Source organism: Boleophthalmus pectinirostris, unplaced genomic scaffold (assembly GCF_026225935.1).
Source record: "Boleophthalmus pectinirostris isolate CB_2022bp ecotype Guang Dong unplaced genomic scaffold, ASM2622593v1 HiC_scaffold_16, whole genome shotgun sequence".
Taxonomy (NCBI): Eukaryota; Metazoa; Chordata; class Actinopteri; order Gobiiformes; family Gobiidae; genus Boleophthalmus; species Boleophthalmus pectinirostris.
The window spans coordinates 32,979,106-32,999,105 of record NW_026571095.1 but is presented as its reverse complement, the minus strand read 5'-3'; the positions used below and the strand labels follow the sequence as shown (position 1 = coordinate 32,999,105).

At 42.5% G+C, this 20,000-nt stretch overlaps 1 protein-coding gene across 1 annotated transcript in view; it reads left to right on the top strand.

Annotated features, from left to right (window-relative positions):
- The first annotated feature begins 242 nt into the window (after positions 1-242).
- The window catches only part of slc39a6 (solute carrier family 39 member 6), a 28,806-nt gene continuing 9,048 nt past the window's right edge, over positions 243-20,000 (top strand). The window contains exons 1-10 of the mRNA XM_055151459.1: positions 243-417; positions 9,300-9,468; positions 9,981-10,759; positions 13,680-13,896; positions 15,459-15,628; positions 16,262-16,456; positions 16,530-16,605; positions 17,444-17,785; positions 18,487-18,567; positions 18,729-18,919. Of these exons, the coding sequence (XP_055007434.1) occupies positions 10,220-10,759; positions 13,680-13,896; positions 15,459-15,628; positions 16,262-16,456; positions 16,530-16,605; positions 17,444-17,785; positions 18,487-18,567; positions 18,729-18,919 (1,812 nt within the window). The 5' untranslated portion in view covers positions 243-417; positions 9,300-9,468; positions 9,981-10,219. The remainder of the gene's footprint in view (positions 418-9,299; positions 9,469-9,980; positions 10,760-13,679; positions 13,897-15,458; positions 15,629-16,261; positions 16,457-16,529; positions 16,606-17,443; positions 17,786-18,486; positions 18,568-18,728; positions 18,920-20,000) is intronic.

The window sequence follows — 20,000 nt, the reverse complement described above, 5'->3', positions numbered from 1 at the left end:
CTAATTTAGAATTTGTATTTTTTACTCTTTGTTATTGCATTATATTGTGATGTGTGAGCTACTGTGTCCAAATAACTTCCCTTGTGGGTCAATATAGTTAAGTAAGGTGAACTTTGTACTGTTCTAGAAAAAAACCAAAAACATTGTACATTGAGAATATTTATAGAAAGGAGTGACTTGATGACAGTGTGGTCTTTAGTTTAGTCTAAAATGTAATCCTGTACTTTCCCTCCTCTTCTCAACTCGCACGTCACATTTCCGACAGCACGTGAACGCCCCTGGCTGGAAGCACTACTAAACCAAAGCGGACCAAAGCGGACCAAATCCGGGCTGATTCCTCACACCACGGGGCACGGCCACATTCCAAGACGACCCCGGGGATCTGCGACGAAGCCACACCGAGCGCTCCAACCCCCCGTGAGTGCCCCAAACCCCGCCGTGCGCCGTTCGTCGCGCCGTCGTGCGGTATGTCCGCTCGCCTCGCGCCGTTCCCGGGTTTCCTCAAAAGGCTGCGTGCACACGGCCCAAGCGCTGCACTGCACACGGCACTGCATTGGGGGAGCGCGTTTAGTTTAGAGCCGAGCGCACAGAACAACGTGCCTCTGTTTACCTCCGCCGCGGGGCCGTCGGCGCGGGGCGGACGCTGCGGAACGACGGGCTTTTCGCGATTTCCGAACACTGCCACGGGCTCACGGACGCGCTGGGACGGTCGCGGCCGCCTCATGCGACTGGGCCCCGGCCTCAGCTCGCTTCGGCTTGTGCCTCTGTTAGCGCCCGCAGCCACACGCGGCTACATGCTAACCCAGAAGCTAACAGGCTAACTCCATAGATGGATCAAACTCGCGTGTTAAGCTGCGTTTCACTGAGCGTGGCTAAAAGCGGGCACAGAATGATCATGTCTGGATTTAAACTATGCGTAAACACTGTGGAGGGATGACTGCAGTGCTTTATTTTGTTGACAGTGACCACAAACTAATCAGGAAGTGATATTTGGGCGATTTAAAGCGGTGGAGCTGGTCCCATGTTTGGTTCTCACGTCACAGTCTTATTCATTAAAGTTTGTACATTTGCATGACATTTGATCACAGATTTTTCTTTCTTTCTTTTTCCAATTATTGTTAGGATGAGCATCTACATTTATAGAAGGGAAAAGCTGTTGAATGCGCAGGGACGGACTCTCATTAACACCATAATAACTTTAGTTTTAAGAGATTGGAATAGCAATTGCAGGATTTCAGACAGTGTTGGGAAGGTTACTTTTAAAGTGTATTCCCCTACAGATTACAGATTACATACCCCAATATGTAGTTTGTAACGTAATTTGTTAATTTACTTAAAGTGAGTATTGTAATCTGAATACTTTGGATTATTTGATATTGTCATGTTTTTTTAAACTACATGAATGTAGCAACCACATCCTGAAAATTCTTGTTTGTTCTCTTCAAATTGGCCCTGGTTTAGACCTGGGTTTAGTCCTGGTTTAGACTTGGTTTAGTCCTGGTTTAGACTTGGTTTAGTCCTGGTTTAGACTTGGTTTAGTCCTGGTTTAGACTTGGTTTAGACCTGGTTTTAGTCCTGGTTTAGACCTGATTTAGACTTGGTTTAGTCCTGGTTTAGACCTGGTTTAGACTTGGTTTAGTCCTGGTTTAGACCTGGTTTAGTCCTGGTTTAGACTTGGTTTAGACCTGGTTTAGACCTGATTTAGACTTGGTTTTAGTCCTGGTTTAGACTGGTTTAGACCTGGGTTTAGACTTGGTTTAGTCCTGGTTTAGACCTGGTTTAGTCCTGGTTTAGACCTGGTTTAGACTTGGTTTAGTCCTGGTTTAGACCTGGTTTAGACTTGGTTTAGTCCTGGTTTAGACCTGGTTTAGTCCTGGTTTAGACCTGGTTTTAGTCCTGGTTTAGACCTGATTTAGACTTGGTTTAGTCCTGGTTTAGACCTGGTTTTAGTCTTGGTTTAGTCCTGGTTAGACCTGGTTTAGTCCTGGTTTAGACCTGGTTTAGACTTGGTTTAGACCTGGTTTAGTCCTGGTTTAGACTTGGTTTAGACCTGGTTTTAGTCTTGGTTTAGTCCTGGTTTAGACTTGGTTTAGTCCTGGTTTAGACTTGGTTTAGACCTGGTTTAGTCCTGGTTTAGACTTGGTTTAGACCTGGTTTAGACTTGGTTTAGTCCTGGTTTAGTTCTGGTTTAGACTTGGTTTAGTCCTGATTTAGACCTGGTTTAGTCCTGGTTTAGACCTGGTTTTAGTCCTGGTTTAGTTCTGGTTTAGACTTGGTTTAGTCCTGATTTAGACCTGGTTTAGTCCTGGTTTTAGACTTGGTTTAGTCCTGGTTTAGACTTGGTTTAGTCCTGGTTTTAGTCCTGGTTTAGTCCTGGTTTTAGACCTGGTTTAGACTTGGTTTAGTCCTGGTTTTATTCCTGGTTTATTCCTGGTTTAGTCCTGGTTTAGTCCTGGTTTAGTCAGTTCTCTTCTTCAGGACCACATATAAATGTAAATGTACAAATCAGAATTAAATAGAGAAGTAATAAAATATAACATCGCAGCTTTATTCAAGAAGTCATGGGAAGACAGAATGAAATGTTACGTTACTTTAGGGTGATTTCTTGTACAGTTGTTGGGAATATTATCTGTGATGGGACTTTTGGCTGTTTTATTGGATCTGCTCTTTTGTAATTATTTATAAGCTAATGTGAGAAGTAATTTTATCTACAGACTAATCACAGAGAAATGACCAAGGTCCAGATGAGTTTAAAATGGCTCAAACAAAACTGTTAATATGCTGCTTTTTCCTTTAAAGTGCTTAGAACTGTTATTTCTTCTTGTAGTCTGCACTGAACTGGAGCAAAGGATCATGGTCAATGTAGTTCTGTCATTTTTTAGCTGTTGCTGCACCATAACTCTTAATTTAAGCAAAGAGACTTGTGATTTGATATATTGTGTTGGTCCATGATATTATTGTGAGAACTTTAACGATACGATATCACGATATTTCAGTTATTGTTAGCTCACCCTAGTTTTGTTTTAGTTGGTATTATTGTGTGATCATTAATAAATAAATCCTGTGAAAATAATTACTATAGTGACTATCGGACTGTCGTTTTTGGAGTCAGTATTTGTCACGGGTAAATTTTTTTGTACTTAGTGAGGGAGTTTTTGTTCTTTTTCTGTACAGTGATTTAGATTTCTGGTGAAGAGGATTGAAGAAATAACTGTAACAAGTATGACTCATTCTAGATATATCCAACTAATTATAAATACCCAAGTATTTCATTCTGCAGTTTATGTTTTGCAGCTAATGTTTATTTAACTTTATTGTATAGGCCTGTCATGATAACACATTTACCGTATTTTTCACACTATAAGGTGCACTGTCATTGAACGGTCTATTTTCAAACTTTTTTCCACATATAAACTGCACCGGACTATAAGGTGCATTAAACGAAACACAACAGTTAGATAAGTCAGTCAAACTTTATTTAACACTTTCACAATAACTCTCAACTTTGTTCAATTGTAATGTGTAAAAAAATCCTGTCTGAGACGCTAAATTGCTAGAATATTCACAGTAACTCGATTACGACGTCCAGCACGCCCACATCCCTCTCATCATTATCTGAGTCAGTGTGGTTACTGTTCCCTGGAGTTCAGTGATGATTCCGGTCTTGGTGAAAACTCGGACCACAGTTGATACTGATCCTTAGCCCGGGCGTCCATGATCCGTTGAGAGATCGTGGCGCAAGTCGCTCTGCGCTGTCTCCCTGTCTCGGTGCTCCCACGCAGCTCGCACTTTAACTTTATAACAGCCTTGAGGTTAAAGTGGGCGTTGTCAGCGTGTCTCTTGACAGGTGCATTTTGATATTAAATGTATTACTCCTGATGCTCCTGACTACAGGAGCCGTAATGCTGCAAGTGGAGCGGCTTTGTAGTTTACTAAAGTCGTACTAAGACACACAAATAAATTCATATATAAGGTGCTCTGGATTATAAATCCGTTTTTGATTAAATTAGAGGCTTTAAAGTGCGCCTTATAGTGCAGAAAATACGGTAATGTTAATACTAAAACTACTTTATGCCTCTGATGACACAAAGCAAGATGATCCCAAACCATTTTAAATACAGTGTCATTTAAAGGCCTGAGCTGCAGCAAATAAATGGCAGAATGACCTGGTAATAATTATCCATAGCAATTTTTCTACCTTTTACAGCTCAGATCTTATCGTATTACATAAAAATGGGTAAAATCTTTGCACTTTTGCAAAGAAAAAGTACACAGAGCTCCCAAACAATCTTTTTAACGCTTCTATATATTAAACAATAAGTTGATATCGTAATGAACATGATAGGCCTAATATTGTACTGTTAAAATAGTTTAAATATTCTTGTTTTTTGTCTTTATTTTCCTCATCAATATATCACCCTTCAAAATATGTTACTGAGGACATCTCCTACAACTAATTATGAAGTCAACATATGTCTTTTTACACATGTGAAGTCATGGAAGAACTACAGCAGATAAAGTTAAAATGACACCACCACGTTTCGGCTCTTCGGCTTCATCAGGGCAAACTTGAGATGTCTGTCACCCTCTGAGTCCGGTTGTCTCTTTTTGGTCTTGAGTCTGAATAAGTACTTTAGAGCTGGCCTTCTACTCCGGAATGCTCATCCTCACTGCTCGGCAACAGCGAGGACACTTCTTGTTTGTGGTTTAGTCTTATTGTCTAAATCAGGGGTGTCCAACTCATTTTGGTCCAGGGGCCGTATCCAACCTACTTTGATCCCAAAGGGGCCGGATCAGAAAACTCATGGCATATATACCCCAAAAAATAGAAATAAGTTCAAATATTTGTGCAGAAAAATGCAAATCTATTACAGAAATCTTTTTTAATTGATGAACTCTTTCTTTTACAAAATATTATGAACAACCTGAAACTTTAAGATAAATTCAATTTCAACACAAAGTTTTAACATTAACTTGCAAAATAGGAATAATTCAATTTTTCTTGGCAAATCCTGCACTCGGCGTCCATTTTTCTCATTTTTGACATTTTGCCGATGAGGGTGTCAAGGTCAACAGTCAAAACGATCGTCCTTTAAGAGCGTTTGGAAAGAGACAAGTCTTCATTTGTGCTGCTCTGGTGGGAGGGGCCACGTACAGAGACACTGGAGACGCTGCTGTGATAAACACCACAGAAAATTACCAATATTTTAACAGAAAATATAATTTAAATAGTTTAGTAGAAAATCAGCCTAGGGCCAGGTTAAATATCTTGGAGGGCTGGATCTGTGTATCTATGTCTATGTATGTGTGACACCCCTAGTCAAAATATTTGTTCTATATGTACCGTATTTTCCGGGCTATTAAATGCACTCTTAAGCCTCTAACCCCATCAAAAAAACAACTGCGCGCCCCTTAATCCAGAGCGCCCTATACACGAATCCACTCAGGTGTCCCAGCACGACTTCAGTAAACTACAAAGCCGCACCACCCGCAGAACACACAAACACACACGGAGCAGACAGCAAAACACACCCACAGACACACTCATCACTCCACGCCGACGAGGAACGGAACGGAGGAAAGAACTGAAAAAGCGAGTGCAATGTGCCGCTTCTAGACACGACTGAACAACTGAGTCACTGCGAAAACGCCGACAATCCGTTGGTCCCAGACAGCACCCTCCCTACACGCCACAACTGAACAAAGCCCAGAGTCACCGTGAACGCCACAAACAAACAAAACCACTGACCCATCACACTGTTGTGTTTCGTTTTAATAGACCATTTAATGACAGTGCGTCTTATAATCCAGAGCGCCTAATAGCCCATAAAATACGGTAGGTGTAACTTCAGTTTTTTTCCAGAAGCTTTTTCAGGCCTAGAAAAAGTTTTTTAGCATCATGTGTTTGTGTTTGATCTTCACTCAGCAAAGTGTCTGAACCTATGATGCAATAACCAGTACCCAAAACACATAAACTATGGTGTACCTATGGAGGACAAATGTTGACAAGACAAGCTATAAGAGTAATCCACACACAAAAAGTATCCAGGGAGGATGAGTGCTCCGAAGTAGAAGACCAGCTATTAAGTACTTTTTTAGACTCAAGACCAAAAAGAGACAAGCGGACTCGGAGGCGCCTAGACGCAAGACCAAGGAGCAGAAGAAAACACAAGTCAGTACAGGTATAATAGTTTTAGAGCTACGCATAATGTTTGTGTTAAATCATTGTAATATGATTAGTAATGATTATGTTAACTGAACAAAGAAAAATAAGACAACTAACTAGACAGGAGCAGAACGAGAATGAACGATAAATGTATCTGGCATCCCCATCTGCCCAAGTGTCTGTGCTGTCTAAAGGACTAACTTTTACACCTACAAATTAAACATAAGAATTTCAGACAAAGGTAAACTTGTTCAAATGTTGTCGCCATCTCCAGTTGAAGCTCTGGTACTGCTGTAACCCAGCCAGAACAAAAGAACAAATATAATCCAGAGCTCCTAATAGCCCGGAAAATGTAAGACGCACTGTCATTGAATGGTCTATTTTCGAACTTTTTTCACAAATAAACCGCACCGGACTTTAAACGAAACACAACAGTTGGATGGGTCAGTGGGACTTTGTTTGTGGCGTTCACAGTGACTCTGGGCTTTGTTCAGTTGTGGCGTGTGGGGAGGGTGCTGTCCGGGACCGCTGGATTGTCTTCGTGTTCGCAGTGACTCAGTTGTTTATATTATAGAAGGAAAAGCTGTTGAATGTGCAGGGACGGACTCTCATTAACACCATAATAACTTCTTTAGTTTTTAGAGATTGGACAATGTTGGGAAGGTTACTTTTTAAAATGTATTGGATTACTTGATATTGTCATGCTTTTTAAAACTACATGAATGTACCAACCACATCCTGAAAATCCATGTCTGTTCTCTTCAAATTGGCTGAGCCCAAGTCTCCATGAACAGACTTTTGGTTGCTGTAGAGAAGCAAAGATGAGGATCTGAACATAAGATGTTTTGTCTGTTAAAAGAAAATAAAAAGTCCATTCTTTACTTAACCAGATTAAAAATATTATTGATAGAGACATGATTTTTATATGAGATCACTGCTGCCTTAAATTATGTCCACCCTGCTGATAGGTCAGACTGTAGACCTAGTTTAGTCTTGGTTTAGACCTGGTTTTAGTCCTAGTTTAGTGCTGGTTTAGACCTGGTTTAGTCCTGGTATAGACATGTTTTTTCTCCTGGTTTAGTTCTGGTTTTAGTCCTGGTTTTAGTTCTGGTTTAGCCCAAAACTGGAAAATACCGCCGTGTAATCCATTTATTTCAACAAAGTAACTGTAATCCAATTACCACTCACTGAAACAGTAACTGTAACTGAATACAGTTACTCATAATTTGTACTCTGATTACGTAACGCCGGTACATGTAATCTGTTACCCCCCAAACACTGGCACCAAAAGGACAATTTTGAACAAGCTCTACACATCCAAGTTGCAATTCTGCCCCCTAAAGTTTTGCACATTTCAAATTCAAACACAATTTTGATACTAAGCAAAAGGCTTAGTTTTAGTTTTAAGATTTAGAAACAATGATCATTTTAAAAGTCTAACAGGAGCTTCTGACGTACATCACACAGTAAAACATCAGTGTGGCCCATAAGTGCTTAATATTTAAACTTATGAACTTTTGAAATGTCAACATAGTCTGATTCAAATTTAGTATCAGTTAGTATCTGAGTATCAACATTTTTTGACGACCCTCAAGAGACAGAACCAGAGTTTGTGGCATGCGTTGTGGAGGAGGCTGTCAAAACCGCATGCTCCTCACTCCTCTTCATGGAACTGTGTGTAGGCTGCACTCCAACAGTTTTAACAAATGTTCTACCATCACAGCTGAACCTGTGTTGTGCCTTAACCTGCAGATATTAGCCACATACAAGTTTGTCTCATTCTTAGTATATGGACAGACCAGGCCTCATGTGAAAGTTTGGCTGTAGATGCTGGGGTTTAGATAGAGACCATTCAGATCAGAGCGAGGCATTTTTAGGCTTAAACCAACTGGATTTCAGCTTTGCATTTATTCAACAAAAACATTTATTTTTGCAGCGAGCGACTTATCCTCCTGACATATACTCTAGCTGATGGGGAGTTTGAAACCTCACGAATAAATGAACCACTTTTAATCTTCTCCTCAGACTGACACCGTTTCAAAGCACTGTCTGTTATAGAGAACAGCGTTATCTGTTGGCTGTCTGTCAGAACTGCGTGTGATAGAAATACTCTGGCAGAACCGAATCAAAGCTTCTTTTGCAAAGGTCACATAATCTGTAGCAGAGCTCTCCAACACTCGCTCAAAACTTTACACTTCAAAAGTTCAATCGGTCAGCGTGAGAATTAACGATACATTTTCGATTAATCTTTAAAGTTTTTTATATTAAAAGTATCATCATTATTATTACTATTACTAATCTGCATAAATAAACTCAACTTTACAACATATAAACCAGAACCACTCTAGAGCCACATCAGCCTGTTTCACATTATACTGTGTTTAACGCAGCTTTGACACATTTGTTGACGTTTTACCGAAACGAAACTTAAAACCGCATGGCGAATTTGCGTAAACTATAAGCGATTAAAAACGGCTCTTTCCTTGTGCGATGATGCGGTTCAGATTCTGTCGGACTAAAGGACACGACTCAGTGGAATATGAGTGTTCTCTCTGTGACAGAGGGATGATGATGGTGATGGTGAGTCTGTTCTGTGTGTGTGTCGCGTTGAAGATGGTTAATGTTTTCTGAAATTAGACATGTGCAGGTTTAGTGCAGATCTTTATGTTACAGTAACCGGGATACCGCGTAAACATGCACCATGACGAAATCGGGATACTCAAAAAACCCGATCATACCCGGGACACTGATGTGCATGTAAACGCACTCATTGAGCGATACAGTGATCTCCATGGAGGTGTGCCAGAGCTGAGATGTGGGGCAGTGAGGCACAACTCCAGTATTTGCACTGTCAGACGCAACCTCCTCCAGACATCTCGTTACACTACACTACGCACAGTAACCTACACACGATTATTAATGAACGTAATCGACGAAATTCAATCGATTCATCAATTACAATTAGTCGACTAATCATCCTCCTCCCTACCTATAACCGTGACCTTTTGAGCCATAGCACCATCACAATATTATAATAAGATTCCACTCATCCCCTTCCTCCTTTTCTGTCCCTCCCGATCTTCTTTCCCTCTCCTCCTCCTCCTCCTCCTCTTCCTCTCTGTCTGGTGTGCAGGTCATGTGGCGTAGCTGCTGGGCCCTGGTGCTCCTGGTGGCCTGTGCTCCGGCTGACCCATCCAGCAGCTCGGACTGTGGCCCCACGACGATGCCTTCGCTGTCCAGGTGAGCGACCAACACAAGGCCGAGCTGAGCCACCGACAGCACCTGGAGGCTCTTTTCAACAGGTCTGCTCCCAATACTCTCAGGCTTTTACTATGAGATTGGACCCGAGGTTAATTTGTACATATAAAAACTCGGGCCTTGCGGTCGAAAAGCTACTGATACTTTGCACTGACATCATGCTGGGCGTGTTCTACATGTTTGTACAATTGTATGGTGGAATGTTCAGCAGTTACCATGATGACACAGTGTACACATTAGGAAACACTGCCAAAAAAGGTTTAAAATCCAACTCTGAAAAGTCAAGAAAACATACAAAATGAATTTAAACAACACATTTTAGGAGCTTGTGATGGTTCTGTTTAGGTGTTTGATTTTCAAGACAAAAGATGACAGTGACTAATGTTATTTGAGAAGGACTTGTTTAACAGTAAACATGATCTCGCCTGTTGTAGTTCCAGCAAAGTCAGTTCTTTCTGGTCAGATTGTGTTGAAAAATGGATCAGATTAGAGTCTATACTGCAGAGTTTCATCAGTGCGCCTTTGTCCGTGTGCTCACTGTGCTCAAATGTCGCAGGTACGGGGAGAATGGCTCCATCTCTCTGGCCGGACTCAGGCGTCTGCTGCAGAATCTCGGTCTGGACCGGATCCGAAACGTAACAGTTCAGCACCACGAGAAACCGGGCCGCCATCACCACGGCAACCACAGACACCATCACCACCATCACCACCACGATCACCACAGTCACAATCACACGGACCACAAACAGGACAAGAACCAGCAGCCGGACAGCCACGGCCACAACGGTCACGAGCATGGCGACCACAGCCATGACGAACATGATCATAATGACAGTCACCATGACGACCACAACCATGACCATGACGCCCACAACCATGACGACCACAGCCATGACCATGACGACCACAACCATGACCATGACGACCACAGCCATGACGACCCACAGCCATGACCATGACGACCACAGCCATGACCATGACGACCACAGCCATGACGACCATGACCACAGCCTTGACGACCACAACCATGACCATGTTGACCACAGCCGTGACGACCACGACCATAACGACCACAAACATGACCATAACCATGAGCACAATAATGAAGCTCAGGACCAAAGTTCCGATAAGCCGAGTCAGAAGTTGCTCGATGAGGCAGGGACAAAAATGGGGAAAGACGAGATTGAGAAGAACAAGGTCCCCGAAAGCACCACAGCTTCTGGCGTCCGCAGAGTGAAACGAGAGGAGCCCACCAGCGCACGCAGCCAGAGCAACCCCCTCCAGCCACACGAGGGCGGCAGCGAGCAGGAGGACCCCGTGCTGGACCGCTCACAGGTAGGCCAGGGTTTATTCCAGGGTTTACGCCAGGGTTTAAGTCAGGGTTTATGCCAAGGGTTACACCATGGTTTACGCCAGAGTTTAGGTCACTGCTTCTTTCTTTTACCCCATTTTACACCAAAGCAATAAGAGCACACAAGCTCAGAAGTGCAGCATACGTGCCGGAATCGCTTTTATTATTAATCAGTCGAACACTCTACGCCAGCGATGACATACGTGCCTCCAACTGGCTTTTAAATTACGCTACACGATGCTCAGATTAGGTTGGAGTTCTCAATTTTCAGCGTCAACAGAGTGACTCCAGATTTTTAAGCAGGGGGAAGACAAGAAATAAGTTTGTGGTGTCACAATAAACTTCTGTTGATCTTTCAAAATAACTTCAAGAGTTCAGGGAATGACTCATGCTAGAGTACGAAAAGTTTATTGTCGTGTGGGGATAAATATAAAATACTTACCGTATTTTCCGCATTATAGGTCACTCTGGATTATAAGGCGCACTGTCATAGAATGGTCTATTTTCAAACCTTTTTCACAAATAAACCGCACTGGACTTTAAACAAAACACAACAGTGTGATGGGTGAGTGGTTTTGTTTGTTTGTTCGTTCACGGTGACTCTGGGCTTTGTTCAGTTGTGGCGTGTAGGGAGGGTGCTGTCTGGGACCGCTGGATTGTCGGCGTGTTCGCAGTGACTCAGTTGTTCAGTTCGTGTCTAGAAGTGGCACATTGCACTGGCTTTTTTCGGTTCGTTCCTCCGTTCCGTTCCTCATCGGTGTGGAATGATGAGTGTGGCTGCGGGTGTTTTTTGCTGCTCCGTGTGTGTTTGTGTGTTCTGCGGGTGGTGCGGCTTTGTAGTTTACTGAAGTTGTACTGGGACACCCGAGTGGATTCGTGTATAGGGCGCTCTGGATTGTGGGGCGTGCAAGTCATTTTTTGATGGGGTTGGAGGCTTAAGAGCGCGCCCAATAGCCCGGAATATACAGTACTATAAAAAAATCTCAAGCAGCAACTTTACAAGGACGATTTAACAAAGGGAAAAGTGCACGTGCATTGTACTTCTGGTCAACGTTTGTTTAGTCAACAATGAATAAATGAATACATAGCAATATAAAAGTTTGGTGTTTCAACATGAGAATATAAACAGGCTGGTGCAGAGGGAGCAACTCTGATGGAAAGTAACACATTTAAAGCTACGTGCGTTTGCAGCTTTATCTACATGACGTGTTGCTGTAGCTCCAGGTCTGGATTCTGGGTTACAGACCTGTGAAATATTTGACCACCTACTGAGTCCCCCTGTTCACATTGTTTAATAAGCAAATACACACCACTGACAGTGAGATCTTCATTTTTGGCATTAGTATAAAGCTTCACAAGTGTAAGTTTATTTGTTTTTGGTTGAAACTATAATCTTAGACTCTGTATTTGTTTTGCTTTTCCAAGTATCTCCCTTTGTGTTTCTTGGGTGCCATACTACTTTGCTTTCTCATTGTAGTCTTTCCTGAGAGAGTCTGTTCTTTATAATAACAGGCAAAGGGCGGGGCTTTGTCTGATTCAGCTTGAAACTGTTAAAATACTGTCTTCCTCGGATCCATAGTTTGCATTGATTCATGAGTTGCGAGTTGTTGTACAGTAGTCCTTTATGATTCACTGTATAAGCGACGTTTGTTGGAGAATGTGTGTCTCTGTCCCTTTATTTGTTCCCCCCGTGTGCAGAATTTGAAGTAGTCCTTTATAAATCGAAGGGCTAAACCATTTTAGAAAAAAAAAAATAGTTGAATAGAATTTTCTGATAAGCGTTGCGATAGAGATTAGATGCGTGAGTCATGTTTTAATGTTCAAAGTTCATGTCCAAAAGAAATATGAACTGACAAACTAATACAAGAATCACATTTAAGAAGAGATCTAAACTAGAGGGTTTGCAGTTTTTATGCAGAATAAGGCAGGAGATTGTGTTTGTGGATAAAATTATGGTGATTCAAAAATTGCAGCCTTTGATTTGCTAACTGTGTCCATTCATCTTGATTTATTGATTTAGATTATGGTCAATCTTGCCCCTGGACATGTGTTTAAGGGTCTGTCCACACGACAAAGTTTTTTGGTCAAAAGTTTGGTGAAGTTTTTATTCGTTTTTTTGCCTTTCGTCCACACGGAGCCGGCGTCTTGGGTGGTGGCGAAAATTGTGTTTTTTGAGAAAGGGTGGAGAAATCTGAGAACGCCGGCGTTGTGTTGTCGTGTGGAAAAGCAAACCGCAGCTTTTGGAAAACGATGACGTCGCGAACCCGTCATCACCAGGGTCCTCTGAAGGCAAGGCAAGGCTGTAGCCCTCGAACTAGCCTCTGCAGACCACAAGACTGTTGCTGAAATGTGACAGGTGTAGCCTACGGAATCACTCCTGTCGCCCAACAACTGAGACACGCTGTTAGTGCTAATGCTAACAACACACACCGCAGATTACGCGCACGGATCAATAACAAAGATTACACACGAGTAATTAAACTGTTGGATTTTGAGACCAAGTTATTCTAATAATTCTCATCCAAATCTTATGGCTAAAAACGAAAACTTATGTTTACCTTTTGCAAAAACAAAACTGCTATATTTCTGGGATACATCTAAAATAGACTTAATTAGCTTAAAGTTTAAAAAACGATAAGATCTGCATTATTAAATATTATTATCATTGTTAACAGTACCACATACAGGTGTGGCATGTGTATTACATCGTTTTCACTCAGTGCTCCGTTGTCATCTGGACGTAAATATTTATTGATCCGACACGTGTGCACCTTTTTGACAAAAACATTTGGACAGGGGTATGTTTCTGTGTATAGAGATAGAGTTGTGCTGATGTCGGCTTTAGTGTGAAACGTTCACCAATACATGATAATGTATCTCTGTACATGTGTGTTTTTCCCACAGTGTCTGAACGCCTCCACCCTCCTGTCGTCTCACGGGTTGAGCGCAGAGGGAGGGCTGACGCTGGGGGACTTCAGTCTGCTGTGTCCCTCTCTGCTGGACCAGCTGGACCGGGGGGCGTGCATCCGCCACGGCACCGGATCCAGGCATCACCATGGAAACCACAACCACACGGAGCACAGCGACGCCCCTGCTATAGAGAGCAGGAACGTCGTCACAGGTACACCTGCTCAACGTGAATGTCCCCGCCCCAAGAGTTACATAGAGGGTTTCCACGGTCATGGAAATCCTGGAAAAAGTCAAAAGTCCAGACCTGGAAAAGTCATGAAATTTTAGTACTGTATTTTTCAGACTATAAATTGCACCAGCCCAAAAATGTGTAATGAAGAAGAAAAAAACAAGTCAGACTTTTTGGAGACCAGGAACTGACATTTCATCTTGAAAGTCAAGTTCTAGTAATAACAATAGAAGAGAGAACAACAGACTGTTAACGTCACATATGAACAGTTCTTCAGATAAACTATAACATAAACAACAGAACAGAACAAGTTTAACAAACTCTCCATCTCACTCCAAATCACTAAATCCGTTCAATTCTTCATCCTCGGTGTCACTTCTGAGCAACTCGTCGACCTCCGGAGGTAAACAGAGCGCTGCTTCCTCTTCTGTGTCGCTGTCGTCAGACTCAGCATCAGTTCCAGTTACAATTATTCCGGCCTTTCTGAATCCCGACAGGATGGTTTCGGTTGTCTTTATGTTTGTTTAAATTTAAATAGTCAGTGATACAGAAGTAATGGTGCGATCGACAGATGTGATCCCAGACAACAGTGGGTCTTTCTCTTTCTTCTGCAGCCAACATGTGCAGTAGAGCGAAGTGATAGTGGTACAGGAGCACACAAGCCTAGAGCCTCTCGCAACTGTCAGTGTGAAAATTTTAACATATAAGTTGGAGGAAACACCCAAACCATGACAAAAAGTGCAACTTATAGTCTGAAACATACATTATGTCTTTCACACAGCTACAGTGTTCTGTTAAGTTATCATTAGGCTATTATGATAATTTCCAAACGTATGCGCCTTTTTTGATGACAATAAACGCACTGACAGGATTCTGAATGTTAAAAAACTATAATACCAAACCATAAGGTGAGTGGAAAGGGTTAACATTTCATATTTAGCCCTAAAAGTCTGATCAATTCTACACATGCAGGTGCCGTAAAGTCATGGAAAATTCACTTAAGGTCATGAAAAAGTCATGGAAAAAAAATAGTGGGGAAAAAAAAGAATGTACAGATCTAGCTTTTTCAGTTCCGATACTGATTTCGATACTATGGCTTTATCTATCTGACGATTCTTGATATCAGCCAACGCCAGAGCAAAGACTGAAAACAGGATTTATTTCCTGTAAGTCAAAAAATAAAAGACAAAACATAACAGATCCACATGTGTTATGTCAGTGTTGTTTAGCTTTCAAGTAACTACAGAGCAACCTTGTAGAAATTAAGAGACTTTCTGGGCATTTTTAAAATTTATGTCCAACCGGGATATCGACTGAACCGATATTTAGAAGCCGATATGCGATCCAGCAATTTTTTTTCAGAATTGGTCCAAAGATCTGATGTCAGTTTCAGATCTCTATAAAAAGTATTATGATAATTCAAGAAACTGTTGGGTTTTTTTTTGTTTCCAATGTGCAATTAGACGAAATCTGCTTCTATCGACCTTTTTCAGAGTGACTAAGATTGAATTTGAAGTTAATATTTCTCTGTACCGTGTGTGCAGCGTGGGCGGGGGGCTTCACCTCCATCACCATCATCAGCCTCCTGTCTCTGCTGGGAGTGGTCCTCATCCCGCTCATGAACAAGGTCTTCTTCAACTTCCTGCTCAGCTTCCTGGTGGCCCTGGCTGTGGGCACGCTGAGTGGAGACGCCTTCCTGCACCTCATCCCTCATGTGAGCAACCGTCTTATATCACACAAAATACACTCTTGTGAGCTTTAAGCCGTGTTATAATGTGGGTACCTCCTCAAAAACAAGCCTGGAGTTGTGTTTTGTTTCATTCACACACGGTTTGAGTAATCCTGATTTATTCCACCTTGTGAGTTTTCAAGTCAACAGCTGCTTTTACCTTTTAGTTTAAGAACTCCTAATTTGCCTAAATCTGCAAGGAAACAAAACACATTATAACATGGATTAAAAAATAGTCTAATATGGGCCTTTTAAATCCCGCTGTCACTCACTCAGAGCCTTACAGAGGCCGACAAAACATAGAAGTGGGTTGAAAAACAAATAAACAAATCAAATAAATTAACTCATAATGTAGTGATTCACTGTTACTCAAACGTTTCCTCTTCAAAAACAAATCCAGAATGTGCTCCTCTGTGTTTTTAAAGTTTAATTTTAAAGTTCACCTTCTGATGATTAGTATTCTGCCTTCCCTCCGATGCTTCACGAAGACTCAATTAGAGATTTATAATTTCATATTCAGAGTTGAACAGAATTCAGGTCTCAGCACACAGACAAACTATGAGCTTTTCTCTGTTCTCGTGTGCTGCTTTATTTAACTAAAACGTTTCTTCTGTTTAGTCCTTAGTGGGACATCACCACTCAGACGAATTTCACCATGGAGACCACGGGGACCACGGGGACCACATGGACCACGGGGACGACAGCATGGACGGGGTTTGGAAGGGCCTGACCGCTCTGGGAGGAGTCTACTTTATGTTCCTCATCGAACACTTCCTCACACTTGGCAAGATGTACAAGGACAAGAAGAACAAGGTCATGACGACACATTAAATCACATTAAGCCACATTAAACCCGACTAAAAGTGAGTTTATTGTTTGTGAACAGACTCAGAAAAAGGCCGAGCTTCAGGACAAAGAGGAGCAGGCCGTGCTGAAGGAGGACCTGCTCAAGAACCATGAAGGTGAGCTCTCCTCTCTGAAGACACCTGCAGTATTCTGATCACTTAGGTGGTTTTCACACGGTGCTCTGCGCTGTGGAATAGAAAACATTACATGCCAACGTACTATTCAGTTTGTTCACCATGTCCAATCTGCACTGAGACATTTAGAAGTTTCTCTGTACAGAAGGAAACATCCCACTCTAATACATGTTGAATCTAGTTCTCCTGAGGCAGACAGACTCCACCTTCAGTCCAGTCTTTGCTAGATCAGTGTGAACAGGTCCTATGACGTTACTGGAATGCTACTTGAGTGTCAATGCAATTTCACCCAGGTGTTCTTCTGGATGATAAAAGCCCTATGACAGCAGTGTCCAAACTTTTTTCATCAAGGGCCACATATCTAAACATAGATGAAGCAGAGGGCTGATCGAAGGCCATAAACTGTTGCTCAATACAGTGAAAAATTGAAATATGTGCATGTTTATCACGTTAGAATGAGCCGTCAGTCTTTATTCATGCTAAGATCCTTAAAACCACACACTAAATACTAAAATATTAGTTTTATCAAGGTAGATTTTTGAAAATCTTGCAGTAAAAAGTTAATTTTTAATTGATGCAAGGTAATTTGGGCCAATTCACCTGGAAGCCTGTGGGCCAAGAAAAAATTGTCTGAGGGCCCCATTTGGTCTAGGGGCCATAATTTGGACATGCCTGCCCTATGATGTGTCAGGGCCATGGTGCTCGCAGTTGGAATTATAAATATGGAACTCGACTGGAGCTGAACGCTGTTGGTGACGTCATACTCCCTCAGTCCACTTGTTTATACAGTCTGTGGTCTGTGCCTGATGTGTCTGCGCAGAGGTGGAGGCGGCGGTCCCTGCTGGCGTGGCGGAGGAGGAGCAGGTGATGCTCACTCCCTCGGTGCAGGTCCTCTCGGCGCAGGGCTACACCGAGCAGGACTGTGAGAACAAGTGCCACTCCCACTTCCACGACACGGTGGGACAGGCCGACCACAAACATCACCATCACCACGACTACCACCACATCCTGCACCACCACCACTCCCAGAACCACCACCCCCACTCCCACTCACACTCCCACGGGATGAGCCGTCTGCAGGAGGGCGGCGGCATCGCCTCGCTCGCCTGGATGGTGGTGATGGGGGACGGCCTGCACAACTTCAGCGATGGCCTGGCTATTGGTAAGACAAATCTGACTTTTGGTTCTCTGTGGATATGTGGACAGAATAATTTGTCACATTACGTCAGGGCAGCCGTGGGGTCTTAAAAAGTCTTAAAAAGGTCTTAAATTTCATGTTCCTAAATTAAGGGCTCAAAAAATCTTAAATTATGTTGTCCAAGTCTTATTTTTTTCACAAACATCTTAAATTTCATTACCCTATTTTTTTGTTTACTCAACCGGGCTGCAGTGCCATGTTAAACAGAGGGAGGAAAACAAACAACAACAAAAAAATGAAATCACTGTAACATGAATGAACGTCAAATTTGGAGTATGTGCAAACAATACCAATCCTTACTTTACCTTGTCAGAATGTTTATAAATGATTTTTTTGGCCATTTTACAAGCAATGCATACTACTATAAATGAGTTCTGAATGAGATTTTATAATTTTTAAAGTATTTATTTGTTATTTAAAGCAGCGATTAATGGTCATTATTGGATCTGGTGTTTTTCGCCCGCGTAATGGGTGCAGTGTTGGTCTTAATTTTCATCTAAGTGGTCTTAAAAAGGTCGTAAAAAAGTCTTAAATTTGGGGCAGTCAAACCTGGAGATACCCTGTACATGCACATTGTATGATTAAATAACGCACATAACCCAATGATGTGCTTGTTGATGAGAATGTGAGGTTGCCGGTCTGATTCTCTCTGTGTTTCTGCGCAGGAGCTGCATTCACACAGGGCCTGTCCAGTGGCCTGAGCACCAGTGTAGCTGTGTTCTGCCATGAGCTGCCACATGAACTCGGTAAGAACCACCAGCAGCAAAACTGACTACTCACCTTCTTCACTTGTTTTTTACTGAAATAAAAGTACATGAAAACTGAAAGTAAAATGTTGCTTGTCGTGTCTCGCCTTGATAGAAAGTTTGGCTTGACTGACTTGATTATTATGTCCTGCACTTCCCAGGAGACTTTGCGGTGCTGCTGAAGGCGGGGATGACGGTGAAGCAGGCCATCTGGTACAACGTGCTGTCGGCCATGATGGCGTACCTGGGCATGGCCACGGGGATTCTGATTGGACACTACGCGGAGAACGTGTCCATGTGGATCTTTGCCCTCACCGCTGGGTTATTCATGTATGTTGCCCTGGTGGACATGGTGAGTGACAGCATCGTTACAGTGTTGTTGACAGGGGTCATATGGTGTTACAGTGTTGTTGATTGAAGTCATGTGGTGTTACAGTGTTGTTGATTGGAGTCATGTGGTGTTACAGTGTTGTTGATTGGAGTCATGTGGTGTTACAGTGTTGTTGATTGGAGTCATGTGGTGTTACAGTGTTGTTGATTGGAGTCATGTGGTGTTACAGTGTTGTGGACAGGGGTCATGTGGTGTTACAGTGTTGTTGATTGGAGTCATGTGGTGTTACAGTGTTGTGGACAGGGGTCATGTGTGTTACAGTGTGTCATGTTGTCATGTTGATTGAGTCATGTTACAGTGTTATTGGTCATGTGGTGTTACAGTGTTGTTGATTGGAGTCATGTGGTGTTACAGTGTTGTTGACAGGGGTCATGTGGTGTTACAGTGTTGTTGACAGGGGTCATGTGGTGTTACAGTGTTGTTGATTGGAGTCATGTGGTGTTACAGTGTTGTTGATTGGAGTCATGTGGTGTTACAGTGTTGTGGACAGGAGTCATGTGGTGTTACAGTGTCATTGACAGTCTGTATGTCTCAGTGACACCACATAACTAGGGATGGGCCAATGTGATATGACAACAACATGGTAAGCGACCGTCTATCCTCCATGACAGATGTTCTGAAAGACTAGTTTCATAAGAAGTCATCCCATTCAGGTTGTGTTAGGAAACCTTTGCCTGTGCCGGACTGAAAGAGAGCTGTGAGGTGAAGTGTCAGCCTGGTACTTGTGTGTACTTACCTGTCCTTAACAAGCTCCTGTCTGCTCCACCTGCTCCATTGTCACGAGCATCTGCTCAGGAGCTCACTCCGACCTCTGCTGCTGCCAGTGTCAGCACACTGCCCTCTGCTGGCTCACACTGTGCTGTCTGATGCCATGCTAATTTTCAAAGAGCCTTTGTTTTTCCTCCTCTCTGATATTATACCACTGTAATATTATGGGAGAACTGTTGGCATTCAGTAATTGTATCAGCTAATGGAGGAAATTGTATTTGTTTTGTCACATTGATTGTTTTATAAGGGCCAATAGTGACTGCAGCTTGTGGGT